The 24,303-nt window shown below is 39.3% G+C and overlaps 3 protein-coding genes across 3 annotated transcripts in view; 1 reads left to right on the top strand and 2 right to left on the bottom strand.

Annotated features, from left to right (window-relative positions):
• Nucleotides 1–7,130: 7,130 nt before the first annotated feature.
• LOC131428543 (sorting nexin-2) lies at nucleotides 7,131–10,715 on the bottom strand. The gene is made up of 5 exons (XM_058592558.1): nucleotides 10,311–10,715; nucleotides 9,667–9,788; nucleotides 8,717–9,605; nucleotides 8,507–8,659; nucleotides 7,131–8,439 (listed from the first exon to the last, which is right to left on the bottom strand). The coding sequence occupies exons 1-5, from the start codon at nucleotides 10,428–10,430 to the stop codon at nucleotides 8,389–8,391; spliced, it is 1,335 nt and encodes a 444-aa protein (XP_058448541.1). The 5' UTR covers nucleotides 10,431–10,715; the 3' UTR covers nucleotides 7,131–8,388.
• Nucleotides 10,716–12,178: 1,463 nt separating this feature from the next.
• LOC131428542 (protein PRRC1-like) lies at nucleotides 12,179–13,955 on the top strand. Its single transcript, XM_058592557.1, has 5 exons — nucleotides 12,179–12,753; nucleotides 12,807–12,909; nucleotides 12,969–13,139; nucleotides 13,198–13,387; nucleotides 13,459–13,955. The coding sequence occupies exons 1-5, from the start codon at nucleotides 12,279–12,281 to the stop codon at nucleotides 13,609–13,611; spliced, it is 1,092 nt and encodes a 363-aa protein (XP_058448540.1). The 5' UTR covers nucleotides 12,179–12,278; the 3' UTR covers nucleotides 13,612–13,955.
• Nucleotides 13,956–23,455: 9,500 nt separating this feature from the next.
• Nucleotides 23,456–24,303, bottom strand: part of LOC131428540 (uncharacterized) — a 34,542-nt gene continuing 33,694 nt past the window's right edge. Inside the window, exons 14-15 of the mRNA XM_058592554.1 lie at nucleotides 23,965–24,271; nucleotides 23,456–23,897 (exon numbers count right to left, since the gene is read on the bottom strand). Coding sequence (XP_058448537.1) covers nucleotides 23,587–23,897; nucleotides 23,965–24,271 — 618 coding nt within the window. The 3' untranslated portion in view covers nucleotides 23,456–23,586. The remainder of the gene's footprint in view (nucleotides 23,898–23,964; nucleotides 24,272–24,303) is intronic.

The following is a 24,303-nucleotide window of genomic DNA, read 5'->3' as shown; positions in this document are numbered from 1 at the left end:
ATTTTCATTCTTTTCACGATTTTTATGGCTCAAAATTGACTTTATTCAAGAACGTAATCTCCATTAAAAGTAACGCAATCATGACCATTATGGTGTTATTTGGCATAATGGTCATTTGGCATAACAATCATTTGGCATAACAGATGAACATGCTGCTTAATAGAAATTGTTCTAATTTACTGCAATTTTGCAAGGTCTAATGCGGCTACGCCTCATCGTTTTTAATGACCTGCTGTCCGACCTCGCTGCCGCTCGTTCGGACTTAACTAAGGGATAGCTTCTAGCTTTGGGTAATCCGGGCAAACGCCCGCAACTAGACAGAGGTGATTTCTGCGGGGGGCGCGGCCCCCCGCAGTGGCCGGCGCTTCCGACGGCGGTTCGCCGGCGCACTCGAGGCCTTCGGCCGTCTCGACCTGAATCATCTATGACGAACAAAATATTGTGCTAGCACTAAGTGAGAATTTTAAATATAAAAAAATATGTAATAATGTAATTTCACCTAATATTATCGAACTATTTGGACCGAATATAAAATTCACATATTTCGTTCGAGTTTTCTTTGCACAACATAACTCGATCGAAACGCAAACGAAAATTCACAAATCCAATTATTATTATGACAAATGGCATTATGCCAAATGACCATTATGCCAAAAGACCATTATGCCAAATAACCGTTATGCCAAATAACCATTATGCCAAATAGCGTTATGCCAAACGGTATTATGCCAAATGACCTTATGCCAAACGGGCCGCCCCCGGGTTGCCATTGTTTTAATTGACTTGTGACATGGTGCGTTGTCTTGATGAAACAAAATTTTTTTTCTCTGCCATATGCGGTCGTTTCTTTGCAATTTCAGCCTTCAAACGCTCCAGAAACGCTTTAAAGACTGTCCCAGAAAGTATGGACGCAACAGAAATCCGCTGTCATTTCGCAATGGTTCAAAATCTGTCAATTTTTTTGGCTGCGTCCTATTGTTTACACTCTTCTCTAACCACTTGTGCAGTTGTTTATTCATTTTCATTAGTTTGTTTCGAAATGCGTGGACTTTCAGCAGAACAACGTCGAAAAATTGTGTACAAATGGTGCACAGAACGCGGACTGTCACTAAGAGAGATAGCGTGATAGGATAGGACTATCACTAAGAGAGCCGTGCGAAATACAATCAGGAAGTTCGGTGACCCTAACCCTCAGTTTGATAAACGTATACTGAAGGCGTTCGAGCAAAAGAAGGAGGTTTCAGTTCGGGATGTGGTCAAAAAAGTGGACACTTCGAAGTCAAATGTTCTTCGTGCTAAAGAACGTTTGAATCTTCGAATCTATAAGAAGTAGAAACAACCAAAGCCTAGTCCGAAACATGAAGCATCGATCAGGCCGAGGGTTCGAAGGCTGTACAATACGATTCTTACTGAAAATATGAACTGCATAATCATGGACGACGAAACCTACGTGAAACTCGATTGCAAATCCTTGCCGGGACCACAATATTATACGGTGCAAGAAGGGCAAGTGTTAAACCAGTCCGAAACATCGATTGAAGTCTAAAAATTTAGTAAGAAAGCTATGGTCTGGCAAGCAATTTGTAGCTGCGGTAAGATTTTGAAACCCTTCATCACCACTACTTCAATGAACAGCGAAATATACATCAAAAAATGTTTACAAAAACGACTTCTACCCATAATTCGAAGCCACAAGGATCCTGTTGTGTTCTGGCCAGATCTTGCCACTACTCGAAATCAACGGTAGAATGGTATACTACCAAAAATGTCACTTTCGTCCCAAAAGGCATGAATCCACCAAATTGCCCACAACTTCGACCAATTGAGGAATTTTGGGCATTAACGAAGGCACATCTTAGGAAATATGTCTCGACAGCCGAAACCATTCAACAGTTCGAAAAAGATTGGAAAAAAGTGTCAAAACTTGTCGCCAAGAAGTCTGTACGGAATTTAATGAGGAACGTTCGCAAGAAGGTTTGCCTGCTAGTCTACAATGGCTAAGTAGCAAATGTTGAGAATAATATTCTGTTGTTGTAGTCTAATATTATCAGTATATCGAATAAAATTTGAATATCTAACACTTGTGAATTATTTACAGCGAAATCAAAGTGCTTCCATACCTCGGGTTGGCGGTTCAATGCATAGGACGCTGGTCTTACAAGCCAGTTGTCGTATGTTCGAGCCCCGACCTGGAAGGATTCTTAGTGTCAGTAGGATCCATAGTACTAGCCATGCAATGATTCTGTACACAAAGAATCGGTTGCGAAGTCTGTTGAAACAGAAAGGCCAAATTCCACAAAAGGAATGTAATGCCAAGGCTTAGTCATACTTTCTGGGACAGTCTTTATAATATTCACTGTTAATGGTATTTCCTTTCTCAAGAACATCGATAAATATTACACAACACACATCCCAAAATACCAAGCCCATAGCCTTTCCAGCCGATTGTTGTGCTTTCGGGCGCTTTGGACGAAGTTCACCAGTTGCTGTTGACTCAGATGACGATCGTTTTGATTTCTGAGTGAAGTGATTAATCCATGTGTCATCCATTGTCACATATCGACACAAAAATTCCGGTTTGTTACGTTTAAACATGGCCAAACACTGCTCAAAATCATCAACACGTTCTCGTTTTTGGTCAACAGTGAGCAAACGCGGCACTTAATTTGTCGATCATTCAAAACGATTTTGTGGATTTTTCAAATGTTTTCTGCTGTTATCGCCTCATTTTGGACTTCGACTGCGTTCTGCTCCATCGGTGTCTCTACGACCAAATTTGAAGTCAGTAAACCAACGTTTTTTTGTAGTTTCTGATGGAACGGAGTCTCCATAATACTTTTCAAGTCATTCGTTTGAACGGGATTTTTTCTCATCAAGAAGTAGTGTAAAATTAAAACACGAAATTATTTTTGATCCATTGGTCTGAAAATACCAAAAGTATCGTCGCTATTAGCAGAATAACTCACAAACTAATGAATAAAATATCATGAAATTTTAACAGCTGTCTTGTAAAGGTTTTTATTAACTGAGAAACGTGAGATGATACCATTTTTTTTATCAATCCCCATGAGTTTTTTGCATGAATATTCTTCGGTGTTTTAGTTCTCATGACATTTTTTTAATGACCGTCGTTTTAAGCTGCAATTTGTGATTTTAATCACTCAATACCCAGTAATGTCGAAGCTGCAAATCGGATCGAATTTGAATCTAAACCTGTGACAATCGATTGAACATTCCACGAGATGTCGAAGAAAGTTTCAGTTTAGAGTTTTTGGTTATTTACGGTACTTCCAGAGCCGGTATTCAGGAACCAGCATAACCCAAAACGATTCGTACGGCACAAAAAAAAATATGACGAAATTGCAATAATTTTCAGTCCAACTTTGAAGCTTTTTAGAATTGTCATCTTCTACATCGGCTTGAATTTTTAAAAAACTCATCACCCTGTAATTCCAGAATCGGAAATCAGAATCGGATAAAATTAATTAATTTTGCATGGGACCATAAATCCTTTAATTTGTTTTTTTTTTGTTTTTGAAATTCAATTTTTTGAGAAAATGATTGGATACTGGAACCGGAATTTATAATCAGTGTAGCCGAAGTCAGTTAAATTCACCTGAAGAGTTGTATAGTTTACATTTGATTCAAAATGTTTGAAAATCAGTGCAGACTGACTAAAAAGCAAGATGTTTTATAGAATCTTAAGACCCTTCATTTGAATCTTAGATCGGTTCAGCCATCTATGAGATAAATGAGTTACACTTTTTTAATTTCGTTTGACATATCATCCTGTAGCTCAGGAACCAGAAGTCGGATCCAGACGTAATTCAGGAGCTTTGTTTGGAAGCACTTCTCGTATGAATCTGAGTTTGTAGAAAATGGTTGAGTCATCTCCAAGAAAATTGAGTGTAATTATTTTTCACACAAGCATTTGCTGATCTCGACGAACTGATTCGAATTGTATATGGGTGTCATGTTCTTCCAGCATTCATTACTGTCAGTTTAAATCAATATAATTATGCAATTGGCCATCATCTGATTTATATATGTCGTATTCGAACGATTATGTTGCCAAAAACGAACCGTGCTGAAATCGGTCCGAGGCAAACTGTCATGAAAAAGGATGTTGTACACAGTCTTAGTGGTACTTAGAAACAATCGTATGTAACAGTATAAAAAAAAAGTTTCACGTTGCTCCCAAGCATTGCATTATCATATAGCGCTCAAAATTTCTACTACTGGAATAAGGTGAAAAGTCGCTTACACAAAAATATCGATATTTCCGTTAAAAATGGACGGATTTTAACAATCTATGGCTTGTTGAATAGCTATTACCGTGTGGAATCTAAGTCTAAAAACCTGTTTTAATCCACCTAGTGGTGTAATGATGCCTTTCTCATATCAATCAAACTATCATATATAATATTGTGGTATTCTTCAAAATAATTTTTCTTCGATTCTTAAAAGAATAATCGAAATAGATTTGTTTGATCGTCTACTGATAAAAACTATCAATTGGAAAAGATTTGAGGTCGATTTAGAAAACTTTTTACGGTTTTTCGCTCTTTTCAGTGATGGTATAAAATGTTTAACACACTTTACCCTATATTTCCGGATCCGGATGTCGGATCCGGATGAAATTCAGGAATTACGTATGGGACCACAGGACCTTTCATTTCAACCTAAGCTGGTGAAAATCGGCCGCGCCATCTATGAGAAAAGTTAGAACACATATTTTGATTTTTTTGCATATTTTACCCCATAAAGTTAGTGCAAAAAACGTTACATACACACATACGCACACACACACACACACACACACACACACACACACACACACACACACACACACACACACACACACACACACACACACACACACAGACATTTTGCGTACTCGACGAACTGAGTCGAAAGGTATATGACACTCGGCCCTCCGGGCCTCGGTTCAATCGTCGGTTTTCACAGTGATTGCATAACCTTTCTATATGAGAAAGGCAAAAAAAAATTGTCTTAGATTCTTAAAAGAATAACCGAAATCGGTTTGCTTGACCGTCTACTGATAAAAACCATCAAATTGGAAAAGATTTGAGGTCGATTTAGAATTTTTTTTAAGGTTTTTCCCCATTTTCAGTGTTGGTGTACAATTTTTAACACACTTTACCCTATATTTCCGGATCCGGAAGTCGGATCCGCATGAAATTCAGGAATAACGCATGGGACCACAGGACCTTTCATTTGAACCTAAGTTTGTGAAAATCGGTCACGCCATCTATGAGAAAAGTTAAAATACATATTTTCTTATTTTTGCACATTTTACCCCATAACTCTCGAACCGGAAGTCGGATCCAAATAATATTCTGGAATTTTGTATGGAACCTCAAGACCTTTCATTTGAATCTAAGTTTGTGAAAATCGATTCAGCCATCTCTGAGAAAAGTTAGTGCACTTATTTTCACAATTTTTTGCACATTTTACCCCATAATTCCGGAACCGGAAGTCGGATCCAAATAATATTCAGGAATTTTGTATGGGATCACAAGACCTTTCATTTGAATCTAAGTTTGTGAAAATCGGTTCAGCCATCTCCGAGAAAAGTTAGTGCAAAAAAACGTTACATACACACATACGCACATACACACACACACACACACACACACACACACACACACACACACACACACACACACATACACACACAGACATTTTGCGTACTCGACGAACTGAGTCGAATGGTATATGACACTCGGCCCTCCGGGCCTCGGTTCAAAAGTCGGTTTTCACAGTGATTGCATAACCTTTCTATATGAGAAAGGCAAAACATATTTTGTTTTCAAGGTCAATTGTGACAGATATTGTAAAAAAACTGAAAATTTTGACATAAAACTTCGTATAACTAAAAAAGTAAACATCCGATCCCAAAACCATTCAATAGCGTTCTGGGTGACGGGGAGACCTTTCATTTGCGACTAGTTTGATCAAAAACGGTCCAGCCATCTCTGAGATCTCGACCTCTTAGTTGACAACACACATACAGACATACACATACACACATACACGGACATTTGCTCAGTTCGTCGAGCTGAATCGATTGGTATATGACACTCGGCCCTCCGGGCCTCGGAAAAATTTTCTAAAGTTTGAGCGAATTCTATACCTATTTTTTATATTTATAAAAAAATGTAAAAAGGTGACTGCAATAAAACTAGCGCCATCTATGTGTTAGACCCGGGACTTTCAGCCCATGTGTTAATACCATGGTCGTATCGCTAGCTTAGAACCTTATACTTATCCAAATCTCCAACTCCGCGACACCTTCGGAAGAGAAGGACGAATCGTCGTCCTTCCGAAAATTGGGTAAAACATTTCCTCTCCTCCTTATCTTTCTCTGTGAACGATAGAGATGAAGGCGGCCGGCAATTATGGCAATCATCCTGTTGAGATGTTCAGTTTGAGTTGAAATGGTATCAATTCCCAATACTATTTTCTAAGCAACTACTAATTGTCATTATTCGGAGGAGAAGAATGTCAAACTACTAGGATAATTCGTTTGATATTTTATAATTTTTGTTAGGATGTGGATATCTACACATCGTGAAACTTGTGTTTGTTCGGTTCATATTTTGTATTTTTGTAAAAACAGAATGCGAAAGATTGAATGTATGACGGCCGTCTGTCCGGAGTTTTGCGAGATACGGAAAATAATCGTTTTATGCATCGTGTTATAAGTCCCATAGAAACTAGGAAATCCCGTAGAATATGAGACTATTATGCGTAGAACGGCAGCACATACTAACACGAAACACGAAAATTCCGACGCTTTCCAACGTTTCATAAAAAACATTTTGCAAGCACAATTGGTTCTGCTCAATAACGGAACGGTCTCTAATGCTAATGATTTATAGCGTACAGGATCATGCCATGGTTAGTGATACGATCCTATTGACACTAAGAATCCTTCCAGTCCTGGGCTAGACAAGTGGCTAGTAAGATCAGTAACCCTACGCATTGGACCGTCATCCCCGGGTTGTTATGTGATCTTAGCGATCGAATTTTTGTTGACAGATAAGTCCATTAAAATTGACGAAGCTTTTTGTTGAATACTTAATTTTTTTATTTTTTCAATAGCATTCAGATATATATATTCCAAAGAGAATTAGTTAACAATAATTTATAAGTTTCTTTTTTCTTTCATATGAAACACAGACAATTATCCAGTATCACGCAAGTGTACATAGCACATCGAACATAATCGTAAGCGACTGAATATTAACGATAGAAAATTTCACGCGATTGACAGTTTCCTTAGTAGATCGCTACCATCGTTTATTGACGGTCGACTCTCTTTATCATAACTTTTGTAATAAAACAGAGTAGAATGCGAAATTTAATGCGACTGGTAGCCGTTAGCATGTTTACACATACGACCTTAACAAATATCAGTTTGTGGAATGATTCAACTATTATCAACTGTTTGTGATTGATTGTTTCGCATGAATGTGAAGTTTTGTGATTCGCTCTCAACTGAGTAGGTATTAAGAGATATATAGAACTACAAGCTTAGCAATTAGGCAGATCATCTAGGCGTAGCAAAATTAAAAAAAAAGAAAATGTTTAACTATATTTTTTTTATCGCGAATAATCTAGTCAGTTTCGATATTGTGTATTTTTAGAAATGCGCTTATTCTAGACCTTCGTCGCTTTTTTTCCGTATGAAATGATGTGTAAAATTCGACTAAGTCAAAAAAAATATTCTCTCGAAAATTGCCTTATTATATGTCCATAAAGTACCCATTAAACAGAATTCAATTAGAGCTCATCTGTACACTATTACAATGCCTTATTCTACAATACATGCACACTTGACAAAAGATTTATTCGACCTAGAATTCTACAGACTTTGTTTTGATCTTGCTACAAATCCGAAGGATTTTTCACTATTCAATTCGACACATTTAAACATTCGGATTAATATCAGCAGTTGCTTGATATGTCCCTTCGTATTTCTATACTTGGAGCTCTATGCTATTCGAGGCGAAACAACGAATCAAATTTATGAACATTTTTTTCAAAGGAAAAATAATCAAGCTTTAGTACATAGCTTTGCTAGTATCGGTGTTGCTAATTGGAATCAAACGTATGTCCATAATACACTTTAGGATCATCTTCCTTAATAACAAATAGAAGAATAACAAAATGCATGCTCTGATTGCGAATAGGTAATGTCTGATTTTTTGCTGTACTCTAACCAGACGAATGACGAAGTTAAGAAATTCTAGCGTTGGCGTCGGCGAGATTGATGGACAGACGCAACGTGTTGGATAGCTTCCAGCTGCTGCTATTTTCGTCGTCGATGCTAATCGTGCTCGTCGTCGCGTTCAGTTCGTCTCAAGCAATTTCTTTAGCCACCGGTACGATTGCTTCCCAGTATTTCATTTGCTAAGCAAAAGAAAAAATGAGCAATGAATTAATGTTGATTTCTACCAACAACAAAATAAACAAGTACCTGTTGCTGGTGCGCCATCTGGTCTTCCAAATACTTTACAATGGTCAATTTGAAATCACGTGCACGATTCAGTTCGAAGCGTTCCATTTCCTTTTTAATTTCACTTGAAATATTGTCAAATTCCTTCTGGCAACGTTGCACCTTAGCTTCCCACTGAAATCAGATGAATTTCTACATATCCTTACACCATAAGGTATTTCCTAAACTTACCTCTTCAACTTCTTTCTGTGCCAGATCCAACTTATCTCTTCGTTCTTGGAGCTCCAACTTGGCTTTATTCTCACGCTTTTTGGTAAGTTGCATTTGGGCATGCTGCCAATTTTGAAACACCTTCACACGTTCGTGAAACACATCTTTTATTGCCCCAAACAGGCCGATGTAATCCTTGATCGTTTCCGACAGAATGAAACGATCCGAATTAGCTTGTTCGGAACGGAGAAGTTCAACTTTCTCCTCCACGTCGGCTAACTGAGAGAGCGCTTGCGAAAGTCCGGTATGTTCTTCACAGGTGCTTAACAAAGCTGCCGATTTAGCCACACCTCCGGTTAGAATGGCCAACTCACGGCGATGGGTTACGAGTGCCTTGATGGCTGAATGCAATTTTTGCATGTGGGCATCGATAGTCTCTACTTCGTTAATTTTATCATTGAACCAAGGGTCAGTTTCGTCCATTTTATATGTAATTTTATTGACCGTCTCACCGACTTTATTGAACAGTCTCATGACACCGGCTCCGCTGAGAGCGGCCGTGTTGACTGCACGCGGGAGCTCTTGATCGCTTTCCAAAAAATTTACAAAATCACTATCCTGACACAGATAAGGATGTTGGGCGACCCGATTAAGGAATCGTTCTAATGAGGCACGTCTATGCTCTACCCACTCCAGATTGACTATTGTTCCCGGTTCGTTTTGTGGTTGACTACCCATCTTTACCTTGGTTGATCCGATTAGGTTTTTCTTAGGCGCAGGCGGAATGATTCGCCCGAGCCGAAGGTACTTACTTACTAATAAATCATGTAAACCCAGGAAGTCGCTGAAGCGACGCAGCGTGTAAAATTGGCGCTTTTTGAACTTAAGTATGTTGGTTTTGGTTGATACTCTGCAAAAAAAAAAATGATACATTACTCAGAACAAATGTGCTTTAACCGGTTGCAACTTACTTGAACGCCAAATAGGAGCCTATACCATCACCGACTTTTTGCGGCTCGGATACCGATATTTCAATGAAAACGTCTCCTGATTCGGTGGTTGGAATATCTTCCAACACCGGGGAGAGTGGTTCCTGTAGAAAAAATTACATAAATGGAGAGGTTCAAGTGTTGTGAGTATGCTGAATAATATTTAAAATCAATGCCCTGTTAAGCTGATATACCGTTAAACTAATTTGATATTTTCCAAAACATATGAGGCAAGCTTAAGCTCTGAATTAGTAGAAACTCATAATCTTCAATAAGCCGTATAACTTGATCATTCATTTTACTCCAACAACGCCCATTCTGGTAAAGCTTATCGAGAAACCGACTGATAAGCATTATTTGAAAGAAACTCGAATATCAACATGTCAATGTTTTCTTTTTTAACGCGATGAATCATCTGTATCGAATACCCAGCGAATCACTATTCATACTTCAAAGGATAAATTAATCCAATTTATAAGATTGCCGCAAAAGTGGGACGAAGAAAGCTCGACATTATTGCATTCTGTTTCTGAATAGACCACTCCGGAAACAATACAATAATGTGGGTATAGGCATTACATTTTGATTGGCTAAAATTATTCCAACTACAAGAAAAATACTCAAACCTGAATGGCGGACTCGAAGATGTCGTTCTCATTCTCATCATCCGGAGAAGTGATATCTACATTGTCGAAAAGAGGAGGTTGTCCAGTTTGTTGCTCGTCGCCTGTTCCGTTGTTCTCCATTTTTTCACGTGCCACTTAAGCTAGATAGCAGTATTGAAACGCCTGTGAATGGTGAATACGCCAATTACGATTTTCGAGCTACGACATGCAATAAGCGATGGCGGAAAGAGAATTGAAATCTATTATGCAGTTTCTCTTTAATAACAATTCCAATAATAACAGGGAACTGAAATGTTATCACTACATAAAAATGTTGAAAGCCACTCTTCGTCAGCAAAATACAGTGGTTTGTGCTGATGCTGTCAGATAAGTGAAAAACGAGAACGGATTAACAAGACTAACAAGAGCAATGACAAATCAAACTTTTTGACAATCTAATAATCAAAGTTGCCAGATAGTTGTCATATGAATTTAGCACAACCTGCACGCTGCGTGAAAAATACATAATATTTTGTCAAGTCTAGTTATTAGAGTGCCTATAACATTATGATTTTTCATAGTGATACAAAGTTGCATGTTCAATGGAAATTCAGACGATACATCTACAATTTCAAAGTGGTTAAGTGAAATTCAGCTAATGAGTCAAGTTGTTTTTCGGTTCCTGTAAGTAGAGTGAAAACAGTTGTTTATTCGAAACAAAAATTTTTTGTCGGTATCCTTCCAAACAAACAAACGACAGTGGATCTTTCAAAAATATGTTAAAAATGTTGAAAAATGGACTTACTAATGTCACCTAGTTGACTTTTCACCTCAATATTACAAATAATCCGAAACGACAGCAAGTTGTATGATCTGTTATACGACTTTTTCTATTTGGCATAATTGAAGAACCTATATCATCAACTATTTATGGTTGAAAAGCACAAATAGAATCATGACTGCAAAACAATTTGAATCGATATTTTCGTGAGCTGTTGAAATTGATATGTTCTCGTTTCGCGAATATGAGCACTAACCTTGGAATATTTTCGACTTGAGTAAATCTTACAACAGGGTCAGACAAAACGTTCCAATTTTTAAATACACGTAATTGCAACTAAAATAAAAAAAAATATGTTCATTAGTGAATCATATTAACCCAATACACGCAATTATTTATTGTGTTCAGATTTTGTATTTACGTAGTAATTATTTGTTACAATATTTACATATGTTTAAAAAATTATCAAGGATTTCAAAAAATCATGGAGTACATGATTTTGTTGAATTAGATCCATTATTAATTGTTTTAAGAATCAAATGGCAATTAATGTATTATTTTCATACTAATAAGCATGCATGAAGGAGAATGTATTCAGAACCAACAAATCAAAGTTTTCGAATTGCAAATCGTCGTCGTTGAGTTTCTCTAAAAAAATGTCTACTTTACAGAGTAAACAGAAAAAAACATCTTTGAGTGTACAGACTATCATAGTAACAGACTGGCGAATACTTTCTATAAGGAGCCAAACAAACCGTCAAATTCCTATGCTCTAGCATAGGAATTTGACGGTTCGTTTGGCTTCCTAAGAAGTATTCGCTGGTTTGTTACTACGATAGTCTGTAGTTCAGTGGCCGGGGTAGCAGTTTGAGGAGGACGACAGCGGTTCGTTAATAAAAAAACATTTCTCATTAACGTTCCAAGCGGGCAAATGATCTGTCAAATCCAACAGAAAGCTTATACGGAACTACCAATGTTTAAATATTTCGAGTTATTGTAAACATTACGGATGAAATGTCGTCACTCTACTACAGCGTGACTCTGCGAGACTCCTCTACGACTTGCGTGACTCTAAGATTGACTCTCGTTCTAAAATTAGTACTAATCAGTCAATGATATCAAAACAATAATAAAGAAACATTGGAAGCAAATTTCGTTAAATTTAAGAGAAATTTTACTAGTATTCGTTTTTTCTTGCTGTGTAAAAGATGTCAGAGAACCAAAAGAAGACAGGAAATATACTATCAAATATTAACCCGCCTTCAGAATTACCAAGTTTTATAACTGCAGTAGCACCTCCAGTAGACCAGCAGCCTTCCGTCGCTAGTGTTGATCAACAGAATGAAGAGTCTTCCAAAAAGGGAACTGAAACGGATCCGTTTATTCCGACCACTTTTAGCCCTGCGATTCCTGCTAACAAGGATACCAATTATAATGCACAAGGAGATCCCGAAGCAGCTGCAGTTAGCGGTAAGACTAGCCGAGATTTCGCTAGCATGGTGCTACATCCGGAACCGTTAGCTGAGGCCCTGAGTCCTATCACGCAGAGTGGTTCAGCCCTATTCGGTTGGATGAAAGGAGCTGTTAGCCAGAACGGTATTTTGCAGAAAGTGGCCGAAAAAGCCAAGAGTTCGGTGGATACGATTGTGACGACTTTAGATCCTCAAATGAAAGAGTATATTAGTAAGTGGGTGAGCATTTTGAAGTACCCGATATCACTTCCATGTACTTTTTAGACTCTGGAGGAGACACGGAAGTGATTGTTGCATCCGACAAAGACGACAAAGTTCGTCCGATAAGAGAAGCTTTTCAAACGGTTTTTGGTAAAGCAACTGTTATGTATGTTGTAAAAGGTAGCGCTTTTTATGTAATTAGTCTGATCATGCTATTTTTTTCAGTGGCCTTCCAACACAAGCAGCAGGAATTGCAGCGCAGCCTGTTGGATTTTCAGCTGGATTGAAGGGAGCTGAACATAGGATCAATTTTATTCGAGCGGAAAATCCTCGTGTGGATGACCATTTACCAGTAGTTGCCGTTGAGAATTTTTTGGTGGAGCTGTTTCCTGAGCAGTAAGTTCAAAATGTTAGGATATATTCTTGTTTTTTAACTGTACCCGTAATGATGCAGATGGTTTGATGCTGGAGTTATTGTGTTGTTCGACTACGCTAAGAATATTTTGCTTAAGACTGTAACTCAAATGACACCGATTCCATTACCTGTGATTGCATCCATTCAAGCAGACACATCAGACGATTATCAGCTGAAGGACACAGGTTTCGCTGTAACTGTCGGTAGTGTGATGGCGAAAAATTTGAATGTAAGTATTGGATTGGTGTGTTGTTTTCGATTACAGTCAAAGTTATAAATATATCGATTTTCATTTGATAGACAAACCATACAGAATGGCACAAAACATATACCTCGGTGAGCCGATCGGAAATGATTCTAAGTGCGGCCAAAACTATTGCTACCTTATACAAGCAAGCTGTGACGGAATATTTCGCGAGCACCTTCGGAACTTCGATAAGTTCAAGTGAATAAAGTTTACTACATGCCAGCGTTTCATCAGGGTGTAGATGTGGGCACTACTAGATGCTGGTTGCTAGTTCTCCTCGTAATGCGTTATATTGTGTGCATCGTGTAGCAGACGGCACAAGAATACACATTTAATAGTTACAGGCAAATAACGTTAATGTTTGTATATTATTCTTAGCTCAGTGTTATTTTGCAAAACGGCGTATTGATTTTACTGAATGATAATACTAATCTGAATTCGTTTAGTAAATAAATCCATCGTTATGCATCATAAGGCTGTACAAAATTACTTATTTAGAACTCCTTTGTATCTCAAAGTTGCATTAATATAGAGTATTTTTTGTCTTTTATTATTGTTAATCTTATTTCCGATTAATCGAAAAATATACGCAAATTAATCTTACTGGAATTTTAATTTACTGAAGCTGTTACAATTTTGGTTATGCCTATCACCCGTTTATCCATTTAATCAATTTGAAAAATTTTTTACCCAGTGACCCAAAAAATCGTTTTTTTAAACACGGTGGTCTGAAAATGCACGGAAAGATGTCAACTACCGAAAATACCGCTAGAATATCACTTTTGTCTAATGGAATGGAAACATTCTGGGAAGAAGTTGCGTAATAGCTTAGGTAAAGTGAGATTGCACGAAATGTAGACTCAAATAATGTTGTTCAGATATTGAACAATTTGCAGGTTCTATACTGTACAAGAATCAGTCCTATAATCCGAAAATTGAACGTCTAGAGACACGGATCAAAACCTACAAGCAGGTCAAACATGTCGATGTAAAATTTATAATAACATTGATCTGATGGTTTTTTTTGCTTTGTTTAGTGTGTATATGATAAGTTAGTGATTTGCTCAGTATAGGGTTCATTGTGTGGGGAAATACGCAATACTTAGTCTGAGTGGATTCTGCACATAAAGCGTCTGAAAGAATGATGTTTTCACTTACTGCTGATACATTAGATTTCCTTGGGCTATTTGCCACGTCCATTCGATCGATGTTTATAACATAAATAAATTTGATTCTGAGGCAAACATGTGCAACAATTATTCTCATAGAGATTCTGAAAATAAATCAATAACTTTGAAGCGAATTGTGAATTGATGAAACGTCAAATAATCTACGTGAGTTTTTGTGTGAGAATTTCGATTTTGAAAATGGCAAACAGTTAGTCTTCAAAGTGTAAGTAGTTTGAAAATTCGCGAGAAACTTGTTTTTATTACCATTTTTACAACAAAGCAAAATGAATTGCGATTTTGATTTAAATTTATATGTCAACTATGCCGGTTTTGTCACCCTTACAGAAACGCTCCCCTGATGCTATCGGTTACTGGTTGGTTTTCCAGTCAACTTCTATGATTTTTTCTGAAATAAATGTTTATTTTTTTATGGTACGAATCCTATTGATTTATATGAAAATCTTAGAAAATTTCCATGCGACTTCAACCAATATTTTAAATAACAATTCTATGGTATCTGAATGCAGGGGCGACGGAAGCTCTATTGGGAGTATACTGAACTCTACACCTGGAAAATGTCAGGGTGTGAAATGACACACCTGGAAATGCGTTTTTTTCACTTCCCTTTCTTCAAACTTATCCTCTTCCTCGACCTATCTACAACACTTTCTCATGATGAACTAATCACCGATCAGAAAACTCACTGCAGAAAAGTTCAGTACTGATTTTTGCAAACGCGATTCTCACTGAAACTGATTTCACATGGCAATAAATCAGTTGTGAAAAGTTCCCTAGCGAACTTTCTCCTCGATGATATTTAATAAAAAATTTCACACATTGAATATATTTGATACGGTTTCCGAGCAGAAAATTTTTAAGAAATGAATTTTCGACGAACATTCAAGCAGGACAAGATAGTCAGTTCGATTTGAGAAGTGAAACAGTTCGGTCGTAAGACTAACAGGTGAATCAATGTGTAACATTTTTTAAAAACATACTAATGAAATAAAGTACATAAGTCAATATCAATTCGAAATTAATTCGGCAATACCGTGGTGGTGAAGTAATATCATCAATAGAAACAGCAAGTGTTGTGATTAATAATAACAAAAAATATTAATAAAGAACCAATCAAAAAGGATGTCATTAAAAATATTAGCCAATTTAGCCAATAAGCAGAAGTAACAGGAGCGCAGGCTATCGCTACGCAAATTCAAACGCACCATTCAAACGCTGCCCCTGCGTAATGTGTTTTTATCATTTCTGACGTTTTTGTAATCAGGGATGGGAAAATCAAGATAAAAAATCGTCAATTCAAAATCACCGCCGAAGAAGATTGCTTTTGATTTTTTCCAATAAAGATCACAACTGATCTGATCTTTCCAATATCAGTTGATCAGTGATCTGTAAATAACATGGATCAAAATCACCTATTATCTTCCGTCGCCCAAAATCGGTTGTGGTTTAATTCCCAACTAATCAAAAGTTCGGATAAAAGGGACTGATTTGGCTCAAGCAGCTCTCAAAGTTAATCAATAGCATTCTAAGCAGCCTATTTTTTAAGTAATTATCCACACTTGAAAGTTCGCGCGACGCAGTGGAACGAACTTCTAAGCTGCTTCTAGAATACATTGTTCAGCTTCTATGCAGCGAAAAAGTTCACGCGGAACTTGTTCTGTACTTTCAAGTTGCTAAAAGTACCACGTGCACTCTTAAGCAGCGAGAAAGTTCACGCGGAACTTGTTCTGTACTTCAAACTGTCAAAAATTGTCACGTGTTTTCTTAAGCAGCTAGAAAGTTCATGCGGAACTTGATCTGTACTTTCAAGTTCTCAAAAGTTCCGTGTGTACTTTTAAGCAGCAAGAAAGTGGACTTTTTAAGTAATTGTGGAACTTCTGGTTGCTTGGGATTGATACCTCATCCATCATTTTATTCCCGAATTATACATAATGAACAATTTTCTCTGATTTGAACATCCTCACGCATAAAAATGCAGAAAATCATCAATTTATATACTCGTTTATCACTTCTTATCACCCGTAATTAGATTCCCGAAAAACACCCCCACGTATATAAATAGACTATCAATGCATAACTTCAGTTCAAGTAAAGACATCATATTAGCAAGATATCCAGCTCTCTCATTTCCCGAACAAATCATTGGCAGCATCCTTTTTTGCGAGCATGACGCCTTTAGGCGAGTCCGCATCGAATCTCGTAAATAGAAGTACATATAGGGGAGAGAAATGTCAAATTCGTGCGCGTCAAAATAGTAACACTGCGTACCCATAAAATTGATATGATATGTTTTTTTTATTTAAAAGATATTTTTATTCAGACCTATTTGCGTACAAGCTTTACGTGGCCGAATGAGCCGATTTTTTAAATAATTTTTTTTTGAGTTGGATCTCGTTGTCACCCTTTTTCTAGGGGGAGAGGAGCTTCCATTTCCCTCCTGCGAGGATTGAGGGGCACTTCGTTCGTGGTTCGTCTCGTCATCCATTGCCGCATCGATGGTATTGTTGTCGATTTCCGTCTTCTTTTCGTTGCTAGTTGCTGTAGATGCACCTTATTGTACATTCGTTGCAATTGCTGGTTGGTTGGAAGGTAAGTTGTTAACTGCAGCTGGTGTACTTGGTTCTATAGGGGATTATGATGGATTCGTTGAAGGGGATGCTTAATTTTTGTTGGGGGCTGTCACAGATGTACTGGGGTTGATTGGAGTTGGTGTGAAGGAAGCACCCTTGTCTTTTGGTGTAGTTGTCTCCTTGTCCAGTTTATCACATGGCTTACCGTAGTAAACAGCTTTTTGGCAATATTGATATGTGGCCATCTGATTGTTATAGGTAACAAGTGATTTGCACGGAATTCTTGTATCTTGATCGAAAATCACATAAGAAGGTATAGCCTTCTTCAAGTGTATGCGTTATAAACGTACACTATTTAGAATACCGGGGAAAAAATTCTTCAACTTTTCTTTTTCGATAAAGAGAATCTCTCCGTGTTGGGACATAGTTTTGCGAATATAAGAATCGGTGACGCTTGAGTGAAGATCATGCATACGCACTTCTATAGCTTAATGTTCTCGTGCTCCACATAGTGCACATTGTTATTGTCATTGTTATTGCGAATTGAATTGCATCCAACTCTTTATAAAACTGAATGTAAACGACATTATTCCTCTTATTGCATTGAAGTAAATGCACACGTTTAATGTTAAGATGCATTTACTCCTTAAGCAAACCTTCAAGTTCTCGTATCGAAGGTCGAATTTTGCACTGCCTGAAGTCAACAACAATTGTATTCTCTCGTGTCGGCGGTAGCTTTTGTTCGTTTGGTTTACTCATTTCGAGGTCGTTCTATTGTTCACTACACAATATTGTACTTGGTTTCTTCTGCCCCGAAGGTAAGCGGTTTTGTTTTATCGACAGACTTGGATGGGATGTGAAAGCGAACTGATATGATGTGTTGAATGTGATGCCGTGCGATGGCGTTGCTGAACTGATGATTGATTTTGCTCCAAGCTGATAGGGTCTGGTTCAAGCGTCTGGATGTGTCATCTCTCAATACTCATATTAAATATGCAAATTTCTATTGAGCATTTTATACTTGGTTAGACTTCTGCGAAAAAAATATTTGCACAGTCTGTTTCCCGCAGTACACACATACAAATAAGTCCAGTATATGAAAACTAGTGATACCTTATGCAGATTTATACCTGAATTTACAGATTTCTTATTAATGCCACGGATGTTTAAGGTTTGTACTTATTATCAAATGTTAAATGGACATTTTTTAAATTTACATCTTTAGAGCATTCAAATTTCATTTTTGCACGATAAAATGCGATATTGTCTCCACTGTCACTGCAACAATTTGATTGCACAAACTTTTTAAAACCTGCCTAAAAATTTAAGGAGCAAGACTCTTTGCAAGCGTATGAGTAATGCCAACAATGTGTGCGTAAAAACAAATTCCGGTGCTTCTTTTCCTGATTTTACTCAATAAATTTTCGATAAGGTATTACCAATCGGTTCATACTGCTTAAAATTGCAATTCAAGAAAAGCGAAAATCTTAGTCTAAAACTCTTCCGTTTTCCTTAAAACTGCTCGAGAAAAATTATTTCAGTTCAGCTTTTGTAACAGAAAATATATAGTTTTGTTTATTTTGTGTAGCGCAATCTAATACAAATGCATTGAAGCAGTGTTGCTAACTTTTCTATTAGGGAATTAAAATCTACATTCATAGAATGTAAGCAATTTTCCATCAAACGTTGGTGAAAAATTGATCAAAATTGATGTTTCATCCAAGATGTAAGGCTTAACATTCATTTGAGAATAAATTATTATGAAAAAAGATTGTTTGAATCTCAATCGTGCAATCCACTTTGATAAACTCGGTGCACAGCATATATGAATACACAGATCTATGGCATACATACAAAATAAAATGTACGTAATACACAAATTACCAACACAAGTTAACTTGGTTTACTCTTGATCTTTAACCTGATATTCCTGGTGTGTACAGCATTTAGCATTTGTACTAGTGTGTGAGCAAAAAGTCCCTGTCAAAATTTTTAGCTCAAGAGTCTAAAAATTCATAACATTGACAATCTCCTCTCTGTGATTGTGGCTGATCACCATCAACAATGCTTTTCGACCCCAATCACTTTCGATCAGATCAGTAACAATTTTGTTTGAACTGATCTTATTTTTTCATGATCATGATCTTACAAGAATCATAATCACATAGAGATCAGATCAGAGTTGTGATTACGATTATGATCAACGATCACTTGTTATGAAATTAGTAGTGATATTTTTATGTTCCAGATCTGTAATCTTGAAATCAGTAGAAATCTTAGATTACAGATGATTTTTAATTTTTGACATTATTCCCAGCCCTGTTTGTAACATATGTATACGAAAAGTGGAATTGAACTATAAAACTAGTTTTAACCTCAAAATTTAATTCTTATACCATCCAAGTAGAGATTTCAATGTGTGTAAGTAATTTAACGGTTGGTTTAAAAAAGCAATAATCAAGTAGCAATTCTAGTTGGTAAACGACTGGACAATGCGCAATTCAGGCCCCAATGTGGTTCTTAGCCTCTTGTCCAGTAACTCCTATCCCTACCTCCCCGCGGTGCCGGCTGGGGTACGAGCAACCATAGGAAAGATCGGGTAACCAACCCCGGTGGGACCTTGGTCGTATGCTGACAGGGAAGGGGGTCCTCTTTAGAGGATGTCGGAGCGTCTGTACTCCATGTTAGGAGCGGCTTCAAACAGCGTCTGTTCTGGTATCCAGCGGCTGAGTATGAAATGCTGTATCCCGTCCAGCTAAATCCAAGGTGGCAACCCCACCAACGGGATCGTCCTAGTGCTAGTTGGGACGTTAAACAGAGCAAGCACGATGATCCTCCGGTGAGACAGGGGGTTGGCGCAGGCCTAATAAGCCGCCCGTAAAACACCTATTACGAATGATACAGGAGAGAATACGACCCGGAACAATCGGCATAGACCCACGCAACGAAAAAAGGACTACGATTGGAAACTTGGAACATGGAACTGCAAGTCGCTAGGTTTCGCAGGCTGCGACAGGATAATATACGACGAACTAAATCCTCGCAGCTTCGACGTCGTAGCGCTGCAGGAGCTTTGTTGGATGGGACAGAAGGTGTGGAAAAGCGGGCATCGAGCGGCTACCTTCTACCAAAGCTGTGGCACAACGAACGAGCTGGGAACTGGCTTTATAGTGCTGGGCAAGATGCGTCAGCGAGTGATTGGGTGGCAGCCGATCAACGCTAGGATGTGTAAGTTGAGAATTAAAGGCCGTTTTTTCAATTACAGCATCATCAACGTGCACTGCCCACATGAAGGGAGACCCGAGGACGAGAAAGAAGCGTTCTACGTGCAGCTGGAACAAGCCTATGACGGCTGCCCACGCAGAGACGTAAAAATTGTCATCGGGGACATGAATGCCCAGGTAGGAATGGAGGCAATGTACCGACCGGTAATCGGGCCGAACAGCCTGCATGCCGCATCGAATAACAACGGCCAACGGTGTGTCAACTTTGCGGCCTCCCGAGGAATGGTAGTCAGAAGCACCTTCTTTCCCCGCAAGGATATCCACAAAGCCACCTGGAGATCACCTGACCAACAGACCGAAAACCAAATCGACCACGTTTTGATCGACGGAAAAATTTTCTCGGACATCAACAATGTTCGCACCTACCGCAGTGCGAATATAGATTCGGACCACTACTTGGTTGCTGTATGCATGCGCTCAAAACTTTCGACGGTGGCTACCCAACGTCGAAACCGAACGTCGCGGTTTAACATCGCGCGGCTCCGGGATACTGGAGTAGCCCAAGATTACGCGCAGCAGTTGGCAGTGGCACTACCAACGGAAGAGCAGCTTGGTGCAGCTACTCTTGAAGATGGCTGGAGAGACATCCGTTCTGCCATATGTAGCACTGCATCAGCAATGCTAGGTACGGCGGCTCCGAACGTGAGGAACGACTGGTTCGACGACGAATGTGAACAGTTAGTGGCCGAGAAGAATGCAGCTTGGGCGAGCAAGCTGCAACACCTGACGAGAGCAAACGAGGAGCGATACAGACAGGCGCGGAACAGACTAAACTCGGTATCCCGTAGAAAAAAGCGCGAACAGGAAGACCGAGATCGCGAAGCGATGGAACAGCTGTTCCGTGCTAATGACACAAGAAAGTTCTATGAGAAGGTGAACCGTTCGCGCAGAGGCCATGTGCCACAGGCCGATATGTGCAAGGACACCAACGGGGATCTTCTCACGAACGACTGTGAGGTGATCGAGAGGTGGCGGCAGTATTTCGACGAGCACCTCAATGGCGATGTGGCGGAATACGAAAGTAGCGGCACGGTAACGAACTTGGGAACGCGTGCGGAGGACGATAGACTGCCGGTCCCAGACCTCCAAGAAGTGGAGGAGGTGGTAAGCCGGTTGAAAAATAATAAGGCCGCTGGCCTTGACCAACTACCAAGCGAGCTACTAAAACACGGTGGTAATGCACTAGTGAAAGCACTGCACTGGGTCGTTACCAAGATCTGGGAGGACGAGATTTTACCGGAGGAATGGATGGAAGGAATCGTGTGTCCCATCTACAAAAAGGGCGATAAGCTGGATTGCTGCAATTACCGCGCGATAACTCTGCTGAACGCCGCCTACAAGGTACTCTCCCAAATATTATGCCGTCGACTTTCACCGATTGCAAACGAATTCGTGGGACAATATCAGGCAGGATTTATGGGCGAACGCGCTACCACGGACCAAGTGTTCGCCATCCGCCAGGTGTTGCAAAAGTGCAGCGAATACAATGTGCCCACACATCACTTATTCATCGATTTCAAATCAGCCTACGACACAATCGATCGAGAACAGCTATGGAAAATCATGCACGACTACGGATTCCCGGACAAACTGATACGATTGGTCAAGGCTACGATGGATCGAGTGATGTGCGTTGTTCGAGTATCGGGGATAAACTCGAGTCCCTTCGAAACTCGCAGAGGGCTACGGCAAGGTGATGGCCTTTCGTGGCTGCTATTCAACATTGCTTTGGAGGGTGTGATGAGAAGAGCGAGGATAGACACGAGTGGCACGATTTTCAGAAAGTTCGTCCAGCTACTTGGTTTCGCTGATGATATTGATATTATAGCACGCAACTTTGAGAAGATGGAAGATACGTACATCGGACTAAAAGCTGAGGCCAAGCGGATCGGATTAGACATCAATGTGTCAAAGACAAAGTACATGAAAGGCAGGGGCTCGAGAGAAGATAACGTCAGCCACCCATTACGAGTTCTGATTGGTGGTGATGAAATCGAAATGGTCGACGAGTTCGTGTACTTGGGCTCACTGGTGACTGCCGATAATGACACCAGCAGAGAAATTCAGAGACGCATATTGTCAGGAAATCGTGCTTACTTTGGACTGCGCAGGACGCTTCGATCGAGCAAAATTCGCCGTCGTACGAAGTTAACTATCTACAAAACGCTGATTAGACCGGTTATCCTCTACGGGCACGAGTCCTGGACAATGCTTGCGGAGGATCAACGCGCACTAGGTGTTTTTGAACGGAAGGTGTTGCGAACCATCTTCGGCGGAGTGCGGATGGAAGACGGTACGTGGAGAAGGCGAATGAACCATGAACTGCACCAGTTGCTGGGAGGACCAACCCTCGTCCAAACGGCCAAGGTCGGGCGGTTACGGTGGGCCGGGCATGTTGTTAGAATGTCGGAGAACAACCCGGTTAAAATGATCCTCGACAATGATCCGACCGGTATAAGAAGAAGAGGCGCACAGCGGGCAAGATGGATCGATCAAATTGAGGACGACCTGCGGACCCTTCGCAGCTACCGAGGCTGGCGGCGAACAGCAATGAACCGAGTTGAATGGAGACGCCTCCTGTATACAGCAGAGACCCGCGTGGTCTACGACTGAAAGAGTAAGTAAGTAAGTAGCAATTCTCCTGTAGAGGCGCCTCGAGCAGCCCAGCAGTTGCTTATGAGCTCTTGCGTTCGAGCTTCCATACAATGATAATTAATGAGTGCAAAGTCGTACTCAGTGGTGATTTTTAACGGATTTTCACTTGTATGTTTTACACAGCTTTTTTGAAATAAATTGGACTAGCTTGCATGTCTGTTCTCTGTGCTATGGCGTTAATAAATAGTTACATTTGTTACGCTGTAACTTTAAAGTTTCAATAAAAGTACTGTAAAGCAAACATAAATGGACTCTTTGAATTTATCGAATCACGAATTACAGTTTTTTCTGTCGGTACCATTTTACTTTTAGTCAGTTTTTACTATAAAATACTTAAAAAGGAGGAAACATACGTATTGTAATAATCCATGTACTTCGAAAAATATACTTGGTAGAATACACATAGAAGTCCACATTCACTCAACAAGAATAAGTGAATACTCTTTCATTGAGCGGAAATATAATAATATTTGAGACATTTCGATTTATAAATTGCTTCGAATCCATTGAACATATAACGCAATCCTAGTGAAAACCGCTGGGTACACTTCTTCGCATAATTCTCCGTAACTGTAGAATCCGATAACGTGTGGTGTCACTGAGGTAGATTGGTTTATTTCAATGTTGTCGGGACTTGCCCAGACGAGCTGGTCACCAGACCGGTAGCATGTATTATTGGCTCCCAGAAATGTGTCTTCAATGCATATCCGATCATTGGATATTCTGCTCACATAATCCCGTTGGCAATCAGTGTTATACATGGGGGCGACCTGCTGGTCGACGTTCGCGATATCACCTGTATCAGATGATGAATAAGTAGAAATTTTTTTTTAAATTAAAACTAAACCGTTTTCATTACATACCTACGTTGACTAATCGTAAATACAGCGGAGTGTGAGTAAGATTCGTCCAAATGCAAGCTGGGAACACGGTTGTACTTGGGGTGATGTCACGGCTCAGTTTGACTAAGGCAATGTCGTTCGCTTTGTCATCTGTACGATATTTTTGATGGACGATGGTTTTTTCAATCGGAATAGATTCATTACTTTTTAAAATAGCTCGTGATGGACCATTCGATACTACTGCTGCACAACTCGCAGATGTGACTGCCATCCGTTTGGAGATAAGTGATGCCAAACAACGGGACGAATCCTGGCCTATGAGTGTTACCTGTGAATAATAGAAATTGCTGATTTGAAACG

Source organism: Malaya genurostris, chromosome 2 (genome assembly GCF_030247185.1).
Source record: "Malaya genurostris strain Urasoe2022 chromosome 2, Malgen_1.1, whole genome shotgun sequence".
Classification (NCBI taxonomy): domain Eukaryota; kingdom Metazoa; phylum Arthropoda; class Insecta; order Diptera; family Culicidae; genus Malaya; species Malaya genurostris.
The sequence above is the reverse complement of the archived record's forward strand: the minus strand, read 5'-3'. Positions and strand labels throughout refer to the sequence as shown.

Bases quoted from the DNA above. Each gene is read 5' to 3' on its own strand.
- LOC131428543 (XM_058592558.1), bottom strand. From the start codon at position 10,430: ATGGAGAACAACGGAACAGGCGACGAGCAACAAACTGGACAACCTCCT. The intron at 9,789-10,310 runs GTTTGAGTATTT...TTTTTTCTACAG, and splicing joins TCTTCGAGTCCGCCATTCAG to GAACCACTCTCCCCGGTGTT. The intron at 8,440-8,506 runs GTACTTGTTTAT...TCTTTTGCTTAG, and splicing joins AGATGGCGCACCAGCAACAG to CAAATGAAATACTGGGAAGC.
- LOC131428542 (XM_058592557.1), top strand. From the start codon at position 12,279: ATGTCAGAGAACCAAAAGAAGACAGGAAATATACTATCAAATATTAAC. The intron at 12,754-12,806 runs GTAAGTGGGTGA...TGTACTTTTTAG, and splicing joins TCAAATGAAAGAGTATATTA to ACTCTGGAGGAGACACGGAA. The intron at 13,140-13,197 runs GTAAGTTCAAAA...GTAATGATGCAG, and splicing joins GTGGAGCTGTTTCCTGAGCA to ATGGTTTGATGCTGGAGTTA.